General features: G+C 58.4%; 1 protein-coding gene across 4 annotated transcripts in view; it reads right to left on the bottom strand.

Annotated features, from left to right (window-relative positions):
• Nucleotides 1–15,703, bottom strand: part of LOC137311622 (myocardin-like) — a 75,739-nt gene that overhangs the window by 55,850 nt on the left and 4,186 nt on the right. For 2 of the 4 annotated variants that reach the window (XM_067978723.1, XM_067978721.1), the window contains exon 1: nucleotides 3,866–4,038. The exons of the other annotated variants lie outside the window; for them this stretch is intronic. In XM_067978723.1, coding sequence (XP_067834824.1) covers nucleotides 3,866–3,929 — 64 coding nt within the window. In that variant the 5' untranslated portion in view covers nucleotides 3,930–4,038. Of the gene's footprint in view, nucleotides 1–3,865; nucleotides 4,039–15,703 lie in introns of those variants that run through there. 4 annotated transcript variants of the gene reach the window in all.

Below are 15,703 nucleotides of genomic sequence, written 5' to 3' on the forward strand. Positions count from 1 at the left end.
TGATGCCATGAGATTTCATGGGGTCCAGAATCAATGTTGAGGACTCCCAGGGCCACTCCCTCCTGACTGTATATCACTGTACCGCCACCTCTGGTGGGTCTGTCCTGCCGGTGAGACAGGACATACCCAGGGATGGTGATGGAAGAGTCTGGGACGTTGGCTGAAAGGTATGATTCTGTGAGTATGGCTATGTCAGGCGGTTGCTTGACTGGTCTGTGGGACAGCTCTCCCAATTTTGGCACAAGTCCCCAGATGTTAGTGAAGAGGACTTTGCAGGGTCGACTGGGCTTGGTTTGCTGTTGTCCTGTCCGAAGCCGGGTGGTCCGTCCGGTTTTATTCTTATTGTGACTTTCTTTAGCGAGATTTTACAACTGAGTGTCTTGCTGGGCCATTTCAGAGGGCGATTAAGAATCAACCACATTGCTGTGCGTCTGGAGTCACATATAGGCCAGACTGGGTAAGGACGGCAGGTTTCCTTCCCTAAAGGACATTAGTGAACCAGATGGGTTTTTACGACAATCCGGTAGTTTCATGGCCATCATTACTGATACTAGTATTAAAATTCCAGATTTTATTTAATTAATTGAAATTAAATTCCCCAGCTGCCATGGCGGGATTTGAATTCATGAGTCCAGGCCTCTGGATTATTAGTCCAGTAACATAACACAACGCTACTGTACCTGGATCTATTACAATGTATGTTACACACTTTGGGGTATCGATTACACTGTATATTGCACACTCTCAGGTATCTATTACACTGTATATTACACACTCTGGGGTATCTATTACACTGTATATTACACACTCTCGGATATCTTTTACTCTGTACATTAAACACTCTGGGGTATCTATTACACTGTATATTGCACACTCTCGGGTATCTATTACACTGTATATTACACACTCTGGGGTATCTATTACACTGTATATTACACACTCTGGGGTATCTATTACACTGTATATTACACACTCTGGGGTATCTATTACTCTGTACATTAAACACTTTGGGGTATCTATTACACTGTATATTACACACTCTCGGGTATCTATTACACTGTATATTACACACTCTGGGGTATCTATTACACTGTATATTACACACTCTGGGGTATCTATTACACTGTATATTACACACTCTGGGGTATCTATTACACTGTATATTACACACTCTGGGGTATCTATTACACTATATATTACACGCTCTGGGGTATCTATTACACTGTATATTACACACTCTGGGGTATCTATTACACTGTATATTACACACTCTGGGGTATCTATTACACTGTATATTACACACTCTGGGGTATCTATTACACTGTATATTACACACTCTGGGGTATCTATTACACTGTATATTACACACTCTGGGGTATCTATTACACTGTATATTACACACACTGGGGTATCTATTATACTGTATATTACACACGCTGGGGTATCTATTACACTGTATATTGCACATTCTGGGTATCTATTACACTGTATATTACACACTCTGGGGTATCCATTACACTGTATATTACACACTCTGGGGTATCCATTACACTGTATATTACACACTCTGGGGTATCTATTACACTGTATATTACACACTCTGGGGTATCGATTACCCAAAAACAGACAATCAACAATAACTCCCATTCACACAGTGCCTTTAACATAGTAAAATATCCCCAGGCATGTCACATGATCGTAGAACAGACAAAATTTTATCCCGAGCCACATGAGGAGATATTAGGGACAGGTGACCAAAAGCTCGGGCAAAGAGGGAGGTTTTAAGGAGCGTCTTAAAGGAGGAGAGAGAGGGGGAGAGGTTTCGGGAGGGAATTCCAGAGCTTAGGGCCCAGGCAGCTGAAGGCACGGCCGCCAATGGTGGAGCAATGGGAATCGGGGATGTGCAAGAGGCCAGAATTGGAGGAGCGCAGAGATCTCGGAGAGTTGTAGGGGCTGGAGGAGGTTACAGAGATAGGGAGGGGGGGGCGAGGGCCATGGAGGGATTTGAACAGGAGGATGAGAATTGTAGGGCTGGAGGAGGTTACAGAGATAGGGAGGGGGGGGCGAGGGCCATGGAGGGATTTGAACAGGAGGATGAGAATTGCAGGGCTGGAGGAGGTTACAGAGATAGGGAGGGGGGGCGAGGGCCGTGGAGGGATTTGAACAGGAGGATGAGAATTGTAGGGCTGGAGGAGGTTACAGAGATAGGGAGGGGGGGGCGAGGGCCATGGGGGGATTTGAACAGGAGGATGAGAATTGTAGGGCTGGAGGAGGTTACAGAGATAGGGAGGGGGGCGAGGTCCGTGGAGGGATTTGAACAGGAGGATGAGAATTGTAGGGGCTGGAGGAGGTTACAGAGATAGGGAGGGGGGGCGAGGGCCATGGAGGGATTTGAACAGGAGGATGAGAATTGTAGGGGCTGGAGGAGGTTACAGAGATAGGGAGGGGGGGCGAGGGCCATGGAGGGATTTGAACAGGAGGATGAGAATTGTAGGGGCTGGAGGAGGTTACAGAGATAGGGAGGGGGGGCGAGGGCCATGGAGGGATTTGAACAGGAGGATGAGAATTGTAGGGGCTGGAGGAGGTTACAGAGATAGGGAGGGGGGGCGAGGGCCATGGAGGGATTTGAACAGGAGGATGAGGATGTTTCAATCGAGATTTTCCTGGACTGGGCCACATACACAGATGCAGAAACGCACACCTACACACACAAACATAAACATATACACACACGTACACACAAATGTAGACACACACGCATACACACAAACGTAGACACACACACGTACACAAACGTAGACACACATATACACACACGTACACAAACGTAGACACACATATACACACACGTACACAAACGTAGATGCACATATACACACACGTACACAAACGTAGACGCACATATACACACACGTACACAAACGTAGATGCACATATACACACACGTACACAAACGTAGACGCACACACATACACATGTACACAAACGTAGACGCACATATACACACACGTACACAAACGTAGACGCACATATACACACACGTACACAAACGTAGACGCACACACATACACACGTACACAAACGTAGACGCACACACATACACACGTACACAAACGTAGACGCACACACACACACACAAACATAGACGCACACACATACACACGTACACAAACGTAGACGCACACACATACACACGTACACAAACGTAGACGCACATATACACACACGTACACAAACGTAGACGCACACACACACACGTACACAAATGTAGACGCACACACATACACAAACGTAGACGCACACACATACACAAACGTAGACGCACATATACACACACGTACACAAACGTAGACGCACATATACACACACGTACACAAACGTAGACACACACATACACACAAACGTAGACACACACACACGTACACACAAACGTAGACACACACACGTACACACAAATGTAGACACACTCGCATACACACAAATGTGCACATACACACACACACGTACATACACAGAGACACACTTTTACACACACACACACGGGTGACTAGTTGCAGTGTTTCTGGCCCCTCCTCACTTCATACCCTGACAGCTCACAGCACCACCTCCCTCCGATCTGAGCTCCATCTCCCCGCCCGTCCACCGACTCACGCCCCCAAACCCGGACACACTTTAACCACCTCGGGTGACGTGGGCAGTGGTTGGCGCTCCCCGAGAAGGGGTAGGGGGTTGGCGGGGGGGAGGTGTTGGCCGGTGCCTGTGGCTCTGTCCGAGACGGAGAGATAGAGATAGAGAGAGAGAGAGAGAGAGAGAGAGAACGCGCGTGGCCCCTCTGCGGCAGGGGACTGCGGCCGGTCGCTCCCACCTTCTTTCAGGCTCATGTGGCAGGGGGCCTGGCCGCCCGCCTCCCCTTCCTTCCTCAGGGCCATGGGGGGCCTCGTGTCTCTCCCCTAATCCGATCAGGAGGCCCTGGTGCGGGAGGTTCGGAGTGGGGAGCCTTGTAGATATTTTGATCTGTCCCGTCTGTGCCAGACTGACAGGTGGGGAGGGGGAGGGGACGGAGAGAGAGAGAGAGAGAGGGATGGAGGCGGGAGAGGGCAGGGAGGCCGCCCAATGTGATCCCAGCAGGACTGTGCTTCAAACGTCGAGTGTGCACATTCCTGGCGACGACTCGTAAGATCGAGCAGCTCCTGCCCCCTCCCTCCTGCCTCTCCGTTAACCACGACAAGTCGCGTTAACCCTTCGACCGCCGCAAACCAGTCAGCCCCCTCTCCTCTTCCGCGTGCGACCAGGGTGGGCGGGGAGGCTAAGCTTCACTCGATCGATTCCTGGGACGAGAGGGTTGTCCCGTGAGGAGAGGTTGAGTCGAATGGACCTCGACTCTCTGGAGTTTCGAAGAATGAGAGGTGATCTCATTGAAACGTATCGGATTCTGAGGGGGGCTCGACAGGGTAGATGCTGAGAGGCTGTTTCCCCCTGGCTGGAGAGTCTAGAACTAGGGGGCATAGTCTCAGGATAAGGGGTCGGACATTCAAGATTGAGATGAGGAGGAATTTCTTCACTCAGAGGGTGGTGAATCTTTGAAATTCTCTACCCCAGAGGGCTGTGGACGCTCAGTCGTTGAGAATATTCAAGGCTGAGATCGATGGATTTTTGGACTCTGGGGGAATCGAGGGATATGGGGATCGGGCGGGAAAGTGGAGTTGAGGTCAAAGATCAGCCATGATCTGATTGAATGGCGGAGCAGGCTCGAGGGGCCGAATGGCCCGCTCCTGCTCCTGTTTCTTATGTTGTGGTCAGGTTAGGAGGCAGTTGGTTGGCTGGCGAAGAGGGGGTTCAGGGGTCACTTGGCGAGGCAGATAACGGTGAAACCACGAGAGGTCGCCAGCGGCCAGGAACGGATTATGTGTCGATCGCTGAGAGAATTAATCGGGAGGTTGGAACTGAGGGGGAGGAGTCTGTCACACTGAGGGGGAGGAGTCACAGTGAGGGGGAGGAGTCAGGAGTCACACTGAGGGGGAGGAGTCTGTTGTCACACTGAGGGGGAGGAGTCTGTCGTCACACTGAGGGGGAGGAGTCTGTCGTCACACTGAGGGGGAGGAGTCTATCGTCACACTGAGGGGGAGGAGTCTGGAGTCACACTGAGGGGGAGGAGTCTGTCACACTGAGGGGGAGGAGTCTATCGTCACACTGAGGGGGAGGAGTCTGTCACACTGAGGGGGAGGAGTCTGTCACACTGAGGGGGAGGAGTCTGTCACACTGAGGGGGAGGAGTCTGTCACACTGAGGGGGAGGAGTCTGTCACACTGAGGGGGAGGAGTCTGTCACACTGAGGGGGAGGAGTCTGTCACACTGAGGGGGAGGAGTCTGTCACACTGAGGGGGAGGAGTCTGTCACACTGAGGGGGAGGAGTCTGTCACACTGAGGGGGAGGAGTCTGTCACACTGAGGAGTCTGGAGTCACACTGAGGGGGAGGAGTCTGGAGTCACACTGAGGGGGAGGAGTCACACTGAGGGGGAGGAGTCACACTGAGGGGGAGGAGTCACACTGAGGGGGAGGAGTCACACTGAGGGGGAGGAGTCTGGAGTCACACTGAGGGGGAGGAGTCTGGAGTCACACTGAGGGGGAGGAGACTGGAGTCACACTGAGAGGGAGGAGTCTGTCACACTGAGGGGGAGGAGTCCGGAGTCACACTGAGGGGGAGGAGTCTGGAGTCACACTGAGGGGGAGGAGACTGGAGTCACACTGAGAGGGAGGAGTCTGTCACACTGAGGGGGAGGAGTCCGGAGTCACACTGAGGGGGAGGAGTCCGTCGTCACGCTGAGGGGGAGGAGTCTGGAGTCACACTGAGGGGGAGGAGTCTGGAGTCACGCTGAGGGGGAGGAGTCTGGAGTCACGCTGAGGGGGAGGAGTCTGGAGTCACACTGAGGGGGAGGAGTCTGGAGTCACGCTGAGGGGGAGGAGTCTGGAGTCACGCTGAGGGGGAGGAGTCTGGAGTCAAACTGAGGGGGAGGAGTCTGGAGTCACACTGAGGGGGAGGAGTCTGGAGTCACACTGAGGGGGAGGAGTCTGGAGTCACACTGAGGGGGAGGAGTCTGGAGTGACACTGAGGGGGAGGAGTCTGGAGGGACACTGAGGGGGAGGAGTCTGGAGCCACACTGAGGGGGAGGAGTCTGGAGCCACACTGAGGGGGAGGAGTCTGGAGCCACACTGAGGGGGAGGAGTCTGGAGTCACAGTGAGGGGGAGGAGTCTGTCACGCTGAGGGGGAGGAGTCTGGAGTCACACTGAGAGGGAGGAGTCTGGAGTCACACTGAGGGGGAGGAGTCTGGAGTCACACTGAGGGGGAGGAGTCTGGAGTCACACTGAGGGGGAGGAGTCCGTCGTCACACTGAGGGGGAGGAGTCCGTCGTCACGCTGAGGGGGAGGAGTCCGTCGTCACGCTGAGGGGGAGGAGTCCGTCGTCACGCTGAGGGGGAGGAGTCTGGAGTCACGCTGAGGGGGAGGAGTCTGGAGTCACGCTGAGGGGGAGGAGTCTGGAGTCACACTGAGGGGGAGGAGTCAGGAGTCACGCTGAGGGGGAGGAGTCAGGAGTCACACTGAGGGGGAGGAGTCACACTGAGGGGGAGGAGTCACACTGAGGGGGAGGAGTCACACTGAGGGGGAGGAGTCACACTGAGGGGGAGGAGTCACACTGAGGGGGAGGAGTCACACTGAGGGGGAGGAGTCACACTGAGGGGGAGGAGTCTGGTGTCGTCACTGAGGGTGAGGAGTCTGTCGTCACTGAGGGTGAGGAGTCTGTCGTCACACTGAGGGGGAGGAGTCTGTCGTCACACTGAGGGGGAGGAGTCTGTCGTCACACTGAGGGGGAGGAGTCTGGAGTGACACTGAGGGGGAGGAGTCTGGAGTGACACTGAGGGGGAGGAGTCTGGAGTGACACTGAGGGGGAGGAGTCTGGAGTGACACTGAGGGGGAGGAGTCTGGAGTCACACTGAGGGGGAGGAGTCTGGAGTCACACTGAGGGGGAGGAGTCTGGAGTCACACTGAGGGGGAGGAGTCTGGAGTCACACTGAGGGGGAGGAGTCTGTCACACTGAGGGGGAGGAGTCCGGAGTCACACTGAGGGGGAGGAGTCTGGAGTCACACTGAGGGGGAGGAGTCTGGAGTCACACTGAGGGGGAGGAGTCTGGAGTCACACTGAGGGGGAGGAGTCTGGGGTCACACTGAGGGGGAGGAGTCTGGAGTCACACTGAGGGGTAGGAGTCTGGAGTCACACTGAGGGGGAGGAGTCTGGAGTCACACTGAGGGGGAGGAGTCTGGAGTCACACTGAGGGGGAGGAGTCTGGAGTCACACTGAGGGGGAGGAGTCTGGAGTCACACTGAGGGGGAGGAGTCTGGAGTCACACTGAGGGGGAGGAGTCTGGAGTCACACTGAGGGGGAGGAGTCTGGAGTCACACTGAGGAGTCTGGAGTCACACTGAGGAGACTGGAGTCACACTGAGGGGGAGGAGTCTGCAGTCACACTGAGGGGGAGGAGACTGGAGTCACACTGAGAGGGAGGAGTCTGTCACACTGAGGGGGAGGAGTCTGGAGTCACACTGAGGGGGAGGAGTCTGGAGTCACACTGAGGGGGAGGAGACTGGAGTCACACTGAGAGGGAGGAGTCTGTCACACTGAGGGGGAGGAGTCTGGAGTCACACTGAGGGGGAGGAGTCCGGAGTCACACTGAGGGGGAGGAGTCTGGAGTCACACTGAGGGGGAGGAGTCTGGAGTCACGCTGAGGGGGAGGAGTCTGGAGTCACACTGAGGGGGAGGAGTCTGGAGTCACACTGAGGGGGAGGAGTCTGGAGTCACGCTGAGGGGGAGGAGTCCGTCGTCACGCTGAGGGGGAGGAGTCTGGAGTCACACTGAGGGGGAGGAGTCTGGAGTCACGCTGAGGGGGAGGAGTCTGGAGTCACACTGAGGGGGAGGAGTCACACTGAGGGGGAGGAGTCTGGAGTCACACTGAGGGGGAGGAGTCCGTCGTCACGCTGAGGGGGAGGAGTCCGTCGTCACGCTGAGGGGGAGGAGTCCGTCGTCACGCTGAGGGGGAGGAGTCCGTCGTCACGCTGAGGGGGAGGAGTCCGTCGTCACGCTGAGGGGGAGGAGTCTGGAGTCACGCTGAGGGGGAGGAGTCTGGAGTCACGCTGAGGGGGAGGAGTCTGGAGTCACACTGAGGAGGAGGAGTCTGGAGTCACACTGAGAGGGAGGAGTCAGGAGTCACACTGAGGGGGAGGAGTTAGGAGTCACACTGAGGGGGAGGAGTCACACTGAGGGGGAGGAGTCACACTGAGGGGGAGGAGTCACACTGAGGGGGAGGAGTCACACTGAGGGGGAGGAGTCACACTGAGGGGGAGGAATCTGGTGTCGTCACTGAGGGGGAGGAGTCTGTCGTCACTGAGGGTGAGGAGTCTGTCGTCACACTGAGGGGGAGGAGTCTGTCGTCACACTGAGGGGGAGGAGTCTGTCGTCACACTGAGGGGGAGGAGTCTGGTGTCGTCACTGAGGGGGAGGAGTCTGTCGTCACTGAGGGTGAGGAGTCTGTCGTCACACTGAGGGGGAGGAGTCTGTCGTCACACTGAGGGGGAGGAGTCTGTCGTCACACTGAGGGGGAGGAGTCTGTCGTCACACTGAGGGGGAGGAGTCTGTCGTCACACTGAGGGGGAGGAGTCTGGAGTCACACTGAGGGGGAGGAGTCTGGAGTCACACTGAGGGGGAGGAGTCTGGAGTGACACTGAGGGGGAGGAGTCTGGAGTGACACTGAGGGGGAGGAGTCTGGAGTCACACTGAGGGGCAGGAGTCTGGAGTCACACTGAGGGGGAGGAGTCTGGAGTGACACTGAGGGGGAGGAGTCTGGAGTGACACTGAGGGGGAGGAGTCTGGAGTCACACTGAGGGGGAGGAGTCTGGAGTCACACTGAGGGGGAGGAGTCTGTCACACTGAGGGGGAGGAGTCCGGAGTCACACTGAGGGGGAGGAGTCTGGAGTCACACTGAGGGGGAGGAGTCTGGAGTCACACTGAGGGGGAGGAGTCTGGAGTCACACTGAGGGGGAGGAGTCTGGAGTCACACTGAGGGGGAGGAGTCTGGAGTCACACTGAGGGGGAGGAGTCCGTCGTCACGCTGAGGGGGAGGAGTCCGTCGTCACGCGGAGGGGGAGGAGTCCGTCGTCACACTGTGGGGGAGGAGTCTGGAGTCACGCTGAGGGGGAGGAGTCTGGAGTCACACTGAGGAGTCTGGAGTCACACTGAGGAGTCTGGAGTCACACTGAGGAGGAGGAGTCTGGATTCACACTGAGGGGGAGGAGTCCGTCGTCACGCTGAGGGGGAGGAGTCTGGAGTCACACTGAGGGGGAGGAGTCCGGAGTCACACTGAGGGGGAGGAGTCTGGAGTCACACTGAGGGGGAGGAGTCTGGAGTCACACTGAGGGGGAGGAGTCTGGAGTCACACTGAGGGGGAGGACTCTGGAGTCACACTGAGGGGGAGGAGTCTGGAGTCACACTGAGGGGGAGGAGTCTGGAGTCACACTGAGGGGGTGGAGTCTGGAGTCACACTGAGGGGGAGGAGTCTGGAGTCACACTGAGGGGGAGGAGTCTGGAGTCACACTGAGGGGGAGTCTGGAGTCACACTGAGGGGGAGGAGTCTGGAGTCACACTGAGGAGTCTGGAGTCACACTGAGGGGGAGGAGTCTGGAGTCACACTGAGGAGTCTGGAGTCACACTGAGGGGGAGGAGTCTGGAGTCACACTGAGGGGGAGGAGTCTGGAGTCACACTGAAGGGGCGGAGTCTGGAGTCACACTGAGGAGTCTGGAGTCACGCTGAGGGGGAGGAGTCCGTCGTCACGCTGAGGGGGAGGAGTCCGTCGTCACGCTGAGGGGGAGGAGTCTGGGGTCACGCTGAGGGGGAGGAGTCTGGGGTCACGCTGAGGGGGAGGAGTCTGGGGTCACGCTGAGGGGGAGGAGTCTGGAGTCACACTGAGGGGGAGGAGTCTGGAGTCACACTGAGGAGTCTGGAGTCACACTGAGGAGGACGACTCTGGAGTCACACTGAGGGGGAGGAGTCCGTCGTCACGCTGAGGGGGAGGAGTCTGGAGTCACACTGAGGGGGAGGAGTCTGGAGTCACACTGAGGGGGAGGAGTCTGGAGTCACACTGAGGGGGAGGAGTCTGGAGTCACACTGAGGGGGAGGAGTCTGGAGTCACACTGAGGGGGAGGAGTCTGGAGTCACACTGAGGGGGAGGAGTCTGGAGTCACACTGAGGGGGAGGAGTCTGGAGTCACACTGAGGGGGAGGAGTCCGTCGTCACGCTGAGGGGGAGGAGTCCGTCGTCACGCTGAGGGGGAGGAGTCCGTCGTCACGCTGAGGGGGAGGAGTCCGTCGTCACGCTGAGGGGGAGGAGTCCGTCGTCACGCTGAGGGGGAGGAGTCTGGAGTCACGCTGAGGGGGAGGAGTCTGGAGTCACGCTGAGGGGGAGGAGTCTGGAGTCACACTGAGGAGGAGGAGTCTGGAGTCACACTGAGGGGGAGGAGTCAGGAGTCACACTGAGGGGGAGCAGTCAGGAGTCACACTGAGGGGGAGGAGTCACACTGAGGGGGAGGAGTCACACTGAGGGGGAGGAGTCACACTGAGGGGGAGGAGTCACACTGAGGGGGAGGAGTCACACTGAGGGGGAGGAGTCACACTGAGGGGGAGGAGTCTGGTGTCACACTGAGGGGGAGGAGTCTGTCGTCACTGAGGGTGAGGAGTCTGTCGTCACACTGAGGGGGAGGAGTCTGTCGTCACACTGAGGGGGAGGAGTCTGTCGTCACACTGAGGGGGAGGAGTCTGGAGTCACACTGAGGGGGAGGAGTCTGGAGTCACACTGAGGGGGAGGAGTCTGGAGTGACACTGAGAGGGAGGAGTCTGGAGTGACACTGAGGGGGAGGAGTCTGGAGTGACACTGAGGGGGAGGAGTCTGGAGTGACACTGAGGGGGAGGAGTCTGGAGTGACACTGAGAGGGAGGAGTCTGGAGTGACACTGAGGGGGAGGAGTCTGGAGTCACACTGAGGGGGAGGAGTCTGTCACACTGAGGGGGAGGAGTCTGGAGTCACACTGAGGGGGAGGAGTCTGGAGTCACACTGAGGGGGAGGAGTCTGGAGTCACACTGAGGGGGAGGAGTCTGGAGTCACACTGAGGGGGAGGAGTCTAGAGTCACACTGAGGGGGAGGAGTCTGGAGTCACACTGAGGGGGAGGAGTCTGGAGTCACACTGAGGGGGAGGAGTCTGGAGTCACACTGAGGGGGAGGAGTCTGGAGTCACACTGAGGGGGAGGAGTCTGGAGTCACACTGAGGGGGAGGAGTCTGGAGTCACACTGAGGGGGAGGAGTCTGGAGTCACACTGAGGAGTCTGGAGTCACACTGAGGGGGAGTAGTCTGGAGTCACACTGAGAGGGAGGAGTCTGTCACACTGAGTGGGAGGAGTCCGGAGTCACACTGAGGGGGAGGAGTCCGGAGTCACACTGAGGGGGAGGAGTCTGGAGTCACGCTGAGGGGGAGGAGTCTGGAGTCACACTGAGGGGGAGGAGTCTGTCACACTGAGGGGGAGGAGTCCGGAGTCACACTGAGGGGGAGGAGTCTGGAGTCACACTGAGGGGGAGGAGTCTGGAGTCACACTGAGGGGGAGGAGTCAGGAGTCACACTGAGGGGGAGGAGTCTGGAGTCACGCTGAGGAGTCTGGAGTCACACTGAGGGGGAGGAGTCAGGAGTCACACTGAGGGGGAGGAGTCTGGAGTCACACTGAGGGGGAGGAGTCTGGAGTCACACTGAGGGGGAGGAGTCCGTCGTCACGCTGAGGGGGAGGAGTCCGTCGTCACGCTGAGGGGGAGGAGTCCGTCGTCACGCTGAGGGGGAGGAGTCCGTCGTCACGCTGAGGGGGAGGAGTCCGTCGTCACGCTGAGGGGGAGGAGTCCATCGTCACGCTGAGGGGGAGGAGTCCGTCGTCACGCTGAGGGGGAGGAGTCTGGAGTCACGCTGAGGGGGAGGAGTCTGGAGTCACACTGAGGGGGAGGAGTCTGGAGTCACACTGAGGGGGAGGAGTCTGGAGTCACACTGAGGGGGAGGAGTCTGGAGTCACACTGAGGGGGAGTCTGGAGTCACACTGAGGGGGACGAGTCCGGAGTCACACTGAGGGGGAGGAGTCTGGAGTCACACTGAGGGGGAGGAGTCTGGAGTCACACTGAGGGGGAGGAGTCTGGAGTCACACTGAGGGGGAGGAGTCTGGAGTCACACTGAGGGGGAGGAGTCTGGAGTCACACTGAAGGGGCGGAGTCTGGAGTCACACTGAGGAGTCTGGAGTCACGCTGAGGGGGAGGAGTCCGTCGTCACGCTGAGGGGGAGGAGTCCGTCGTCATGCTGAGGGGGAGGAGTCTGGGGTCACGCTGAGGCGGAGGAGTCTGGAGTCACACTGAGGGGGAGGAGTCTGCAGTCACACTGAGGGGGAGGAGTCTGGAGTCACACTGAGGGGGAGGAGACTGGAGTCACACTGAGGGGGAGGAGTCTGCAGTCACACTGAGGGGGAGGAGTCTGGAGTCACACTGAGGGGGAGGAGACTGGAGTCACACTGAGGGGGAGGAGTCTGGTGTCACACTGAGGGGGAGGAGTCTGCAGTCACACTGAGGGGGAGGAGTCTGGAGTCACACTGAGGGGGAGGAGACTGGAGTCACACTGAGGGGGAGGAGTCTGCAGTCACACTGAGGGGGAGGAGTCTGGAGTCACACTGAGGGGGAGGAGACTGGAGTCACACTGAGGGGGAGGAGTCTGGTGTCACACTGAGGGGGAGGAGTCTGGAGTCACACTGAGGGGGAGGAGACTGGAGTCACACTGAGAGGGAGGAGTCTGTCACACTGAGGGGGAGGAGTCCGGAGTCACACTGAGGGGGAGGAGTCCGGAGTCACACTGAGGGGGAGGAGTCTGGAGTCACACTGAGGGGGAGGAGTCTGGAGTCACGCTGAGGGGGAGGAGTCTGGAGTCACGCTGAGGGGGAGGAGTCTGGAGTCACACTGAGGGGGAGGAGTCAGGAGTCACACTGAGGGGGAGGAGTCCGGAGTCACACTGAGGGCGAGGAGTCTGGAGTCACACTGAGGGGGAGGAGTCACACTGAGGGGGAGGAGTCTGGAGTCACGCTGAGGAGTCTGGAGTCACGCTGAGGAGTCTGGAGTCACACTGAGGAGTCTGGAGTCACACTGAGGGGGAGGAGTCTGGAGTCACACTGAGGGGGAGGAGTCTGGAGTCACACTGAGGGGGAGGAGTCTGGAGTCACACTGAGGGGGAGGAGTCTGGAGTCACACTGAGGGGGAGGAGTCTGGAGTCACACTGAGGGGGAGGAGTCTGGAGTCACACTGAGGGGGAGGAGTCTGGAGTCACGCTGAGGGGGAGGAGTCTGGAGTCTCGCTGAGGGGGAGGAGTCCGTCGTCACGCTGAGGGGGAGGAGTCCGTCGTCACGCTGAGGGGGAGGAGTCCGTCGTCACGCTGAGGGGGAGGAGTCCGTCGTCACGCTGAGGGGGAGGAGTCCGTCGTCACGCTGAGGGGGAGGAGTCCGTCGTCACGCTGAGGGGGAGGAGTCCGTCGTCACGCTGAGGGGGAGGAGTCTGGAGTCACGCTGCGGGGGAGGAGTCTGGAGTCACACTGAGGAGTCTGGAGTCACACTGAGGAGTCTGGAGTCACACTGAGGAGGAGGTGTCTGGAGTCACACTGAGGGGGAGGAGTCCGTCGTCACGCTGAGGGGGAGGAGTCTGGGGTCACACTGAGGAGGAGGAGTCTGGAGTCACACTGAGGGGGAGGAGTCTGTCACACTGAGGAGGTGGAGTCTGGAGTCACACTGAGGGGGAGGAGTCTGGAGTCACACTGAGGGGGAGGAGTCTGGAGTCACACTGAGGGGGAGGAGTCTGGAGTCACAAAGAGGGGGAGGAGTCTGGAGTCACACTGAGGGGGAGGAGTCTGGAGTCACACTGAGGGGGAGGAGTCTGGAGTCACACTGAGGGGGAGGAGTCTGGAGTCACACTGAGGGGGAGGAGTCTGGAGTCACACTGAGGGGGTGGAGTCTGGAGTCACACTGAGGGGGAGGAGTCTGGAGTCACACTGAGGGGGAGGAGTCTGGAGTCACACTGAGGAGTCTGGAGTCACACTGAGGGGGAGGAGTCTGGAGTCACACTGAGGGGGAGGAGTCTGGAGTCACACTGAAGGGGCGGAGTCTGGAGTCACACTGAGGAGTCTGGAGTCACGCTGAGGGGGAGGAGTCCGTCGTCACGCTGAGGGGGAGGAGTCTGGAGTCACACTGAGGGGGAGGAGTCCGTCGTCACGCTGAGGGGGAGGAGTCCGTCGTCACGCTGAGGGGGAGGAGTCTGGAGTCACACTGAGGGGGAGGAGTCTGGAGTCACACTGAGGGGGAGGAGTCTGGAGTCACACTGAGGGGGAGGAGTCCGTCGTCACGCTGAGGTGGAGGAGTCTGGAGTCACACTGAGGGGGAGGAGTCTGGAGTCACACTGAGGGGGAGGAGTCTGGAGTCACACTGAGGGGGAGGAGTCTGGAGTCACACTGAGGGGGAGGAGTCTGGAGTCACACTGAGGGGGAGGAGTCTGGAGTCACACTGAGGGGGAGGAGTCTGGAGTCACACTGAGGGGGAGGAGTCTGGAGTCACACTGAGGGGGAGGAGTCTGGAGTCACACTGAGGGGGAGGAGTCTGGAGTCACACTGAGGGGGAGGAGTCTGGAGTCACACTGAGGGGGAGGAGTCTGGAGTCACACTGAGGGGGAGGAGTCTGGAGTCACACTGAGGGGGAGGAGTCTGGAGTCACACTGAGGGGGAGGAGTCTGGAGTCACACTGAGGGGGAGGAGTCTGGAGTCACACTGAGGGGGAGGAGTCTGGAGTGACACTGAGGAGTCTGGAGTCACACTGAGGAGTCTGGAGTCACACTGAGGAGTCTGGAGTCACACTGAGGAGTCTGGAGTCACACTGAGGAGTCTGGAGTCACACTGAGGAGTCTGGAGTCACACTGAGGGGGAGGAGTCTGGAGTCACACTGAGGGGGAGGAGTCTGGAGTCACACTGAGGGGGAGGAGTCTGGAGTCACACTGAGGGGGAGGAGTCTGGAGTCACACTGAGGGGGTGGAGTCTGGAGTGACACTGAGGAGTCTGGAGTCACACTGAGGAGTCTGGAGTCACACTGAGGAGTCTGGAGTCACACTGAGGGGGAGGAGTCTGGAGTCACACTGAGGGGGAGGAGACTGGAGTCACGCTGAGGGGGAGGAGTCTGGATTCACACTGAGGGGGAGGAGTCTGTCACACTGAGGGGGAGGAGTCTGGAGTCACACTGAGGGGGAGGAGTCCGTCGTCACGCTGAGGGGGAGGAGTCTGGAGTCACGCTGAGGGGGAGGAGTCTGGATTCACACTGAGGGGGAGGAGTCTGGATTCACACTGAGGGGGAGGAGTCTGTCACACTGAGGGGGAGGAGTCTGGAGTCACACTGAGGGGGAGGAGTCTGGAGTCACACTGAGGGGGAGGAGTCTGGAGTCACACTGAGGGGGAGGAGTCCGTCGTCACGCTGAGGGGGAGGAGTCCGTCGTCACGCTGAGGGGGAGGAGTCCGTCGTCACGCTGAGGGGGAGGAGTCTGGAGTCACGCTGAGGGGGAGGAGT

Source organism: Heptranchias perlo, unplaced genomic scaffold, assembly GCF_035084215.1.
Source record: "Heptranchias perlo isolate sHepPer1 unplaced genomic scaffold, sHepPer1.hap1 HAP1_SCAFFOLD_373, whole genome shotgun sequence".
NCBI classification, from domain to species: domain Eukaryota; kingdom Metazoa; phylum Chordata; class Chondrichthyes; order Hexanchiformes; family Hexanchidae; genus Heptranchias; species Heptranchias perlo.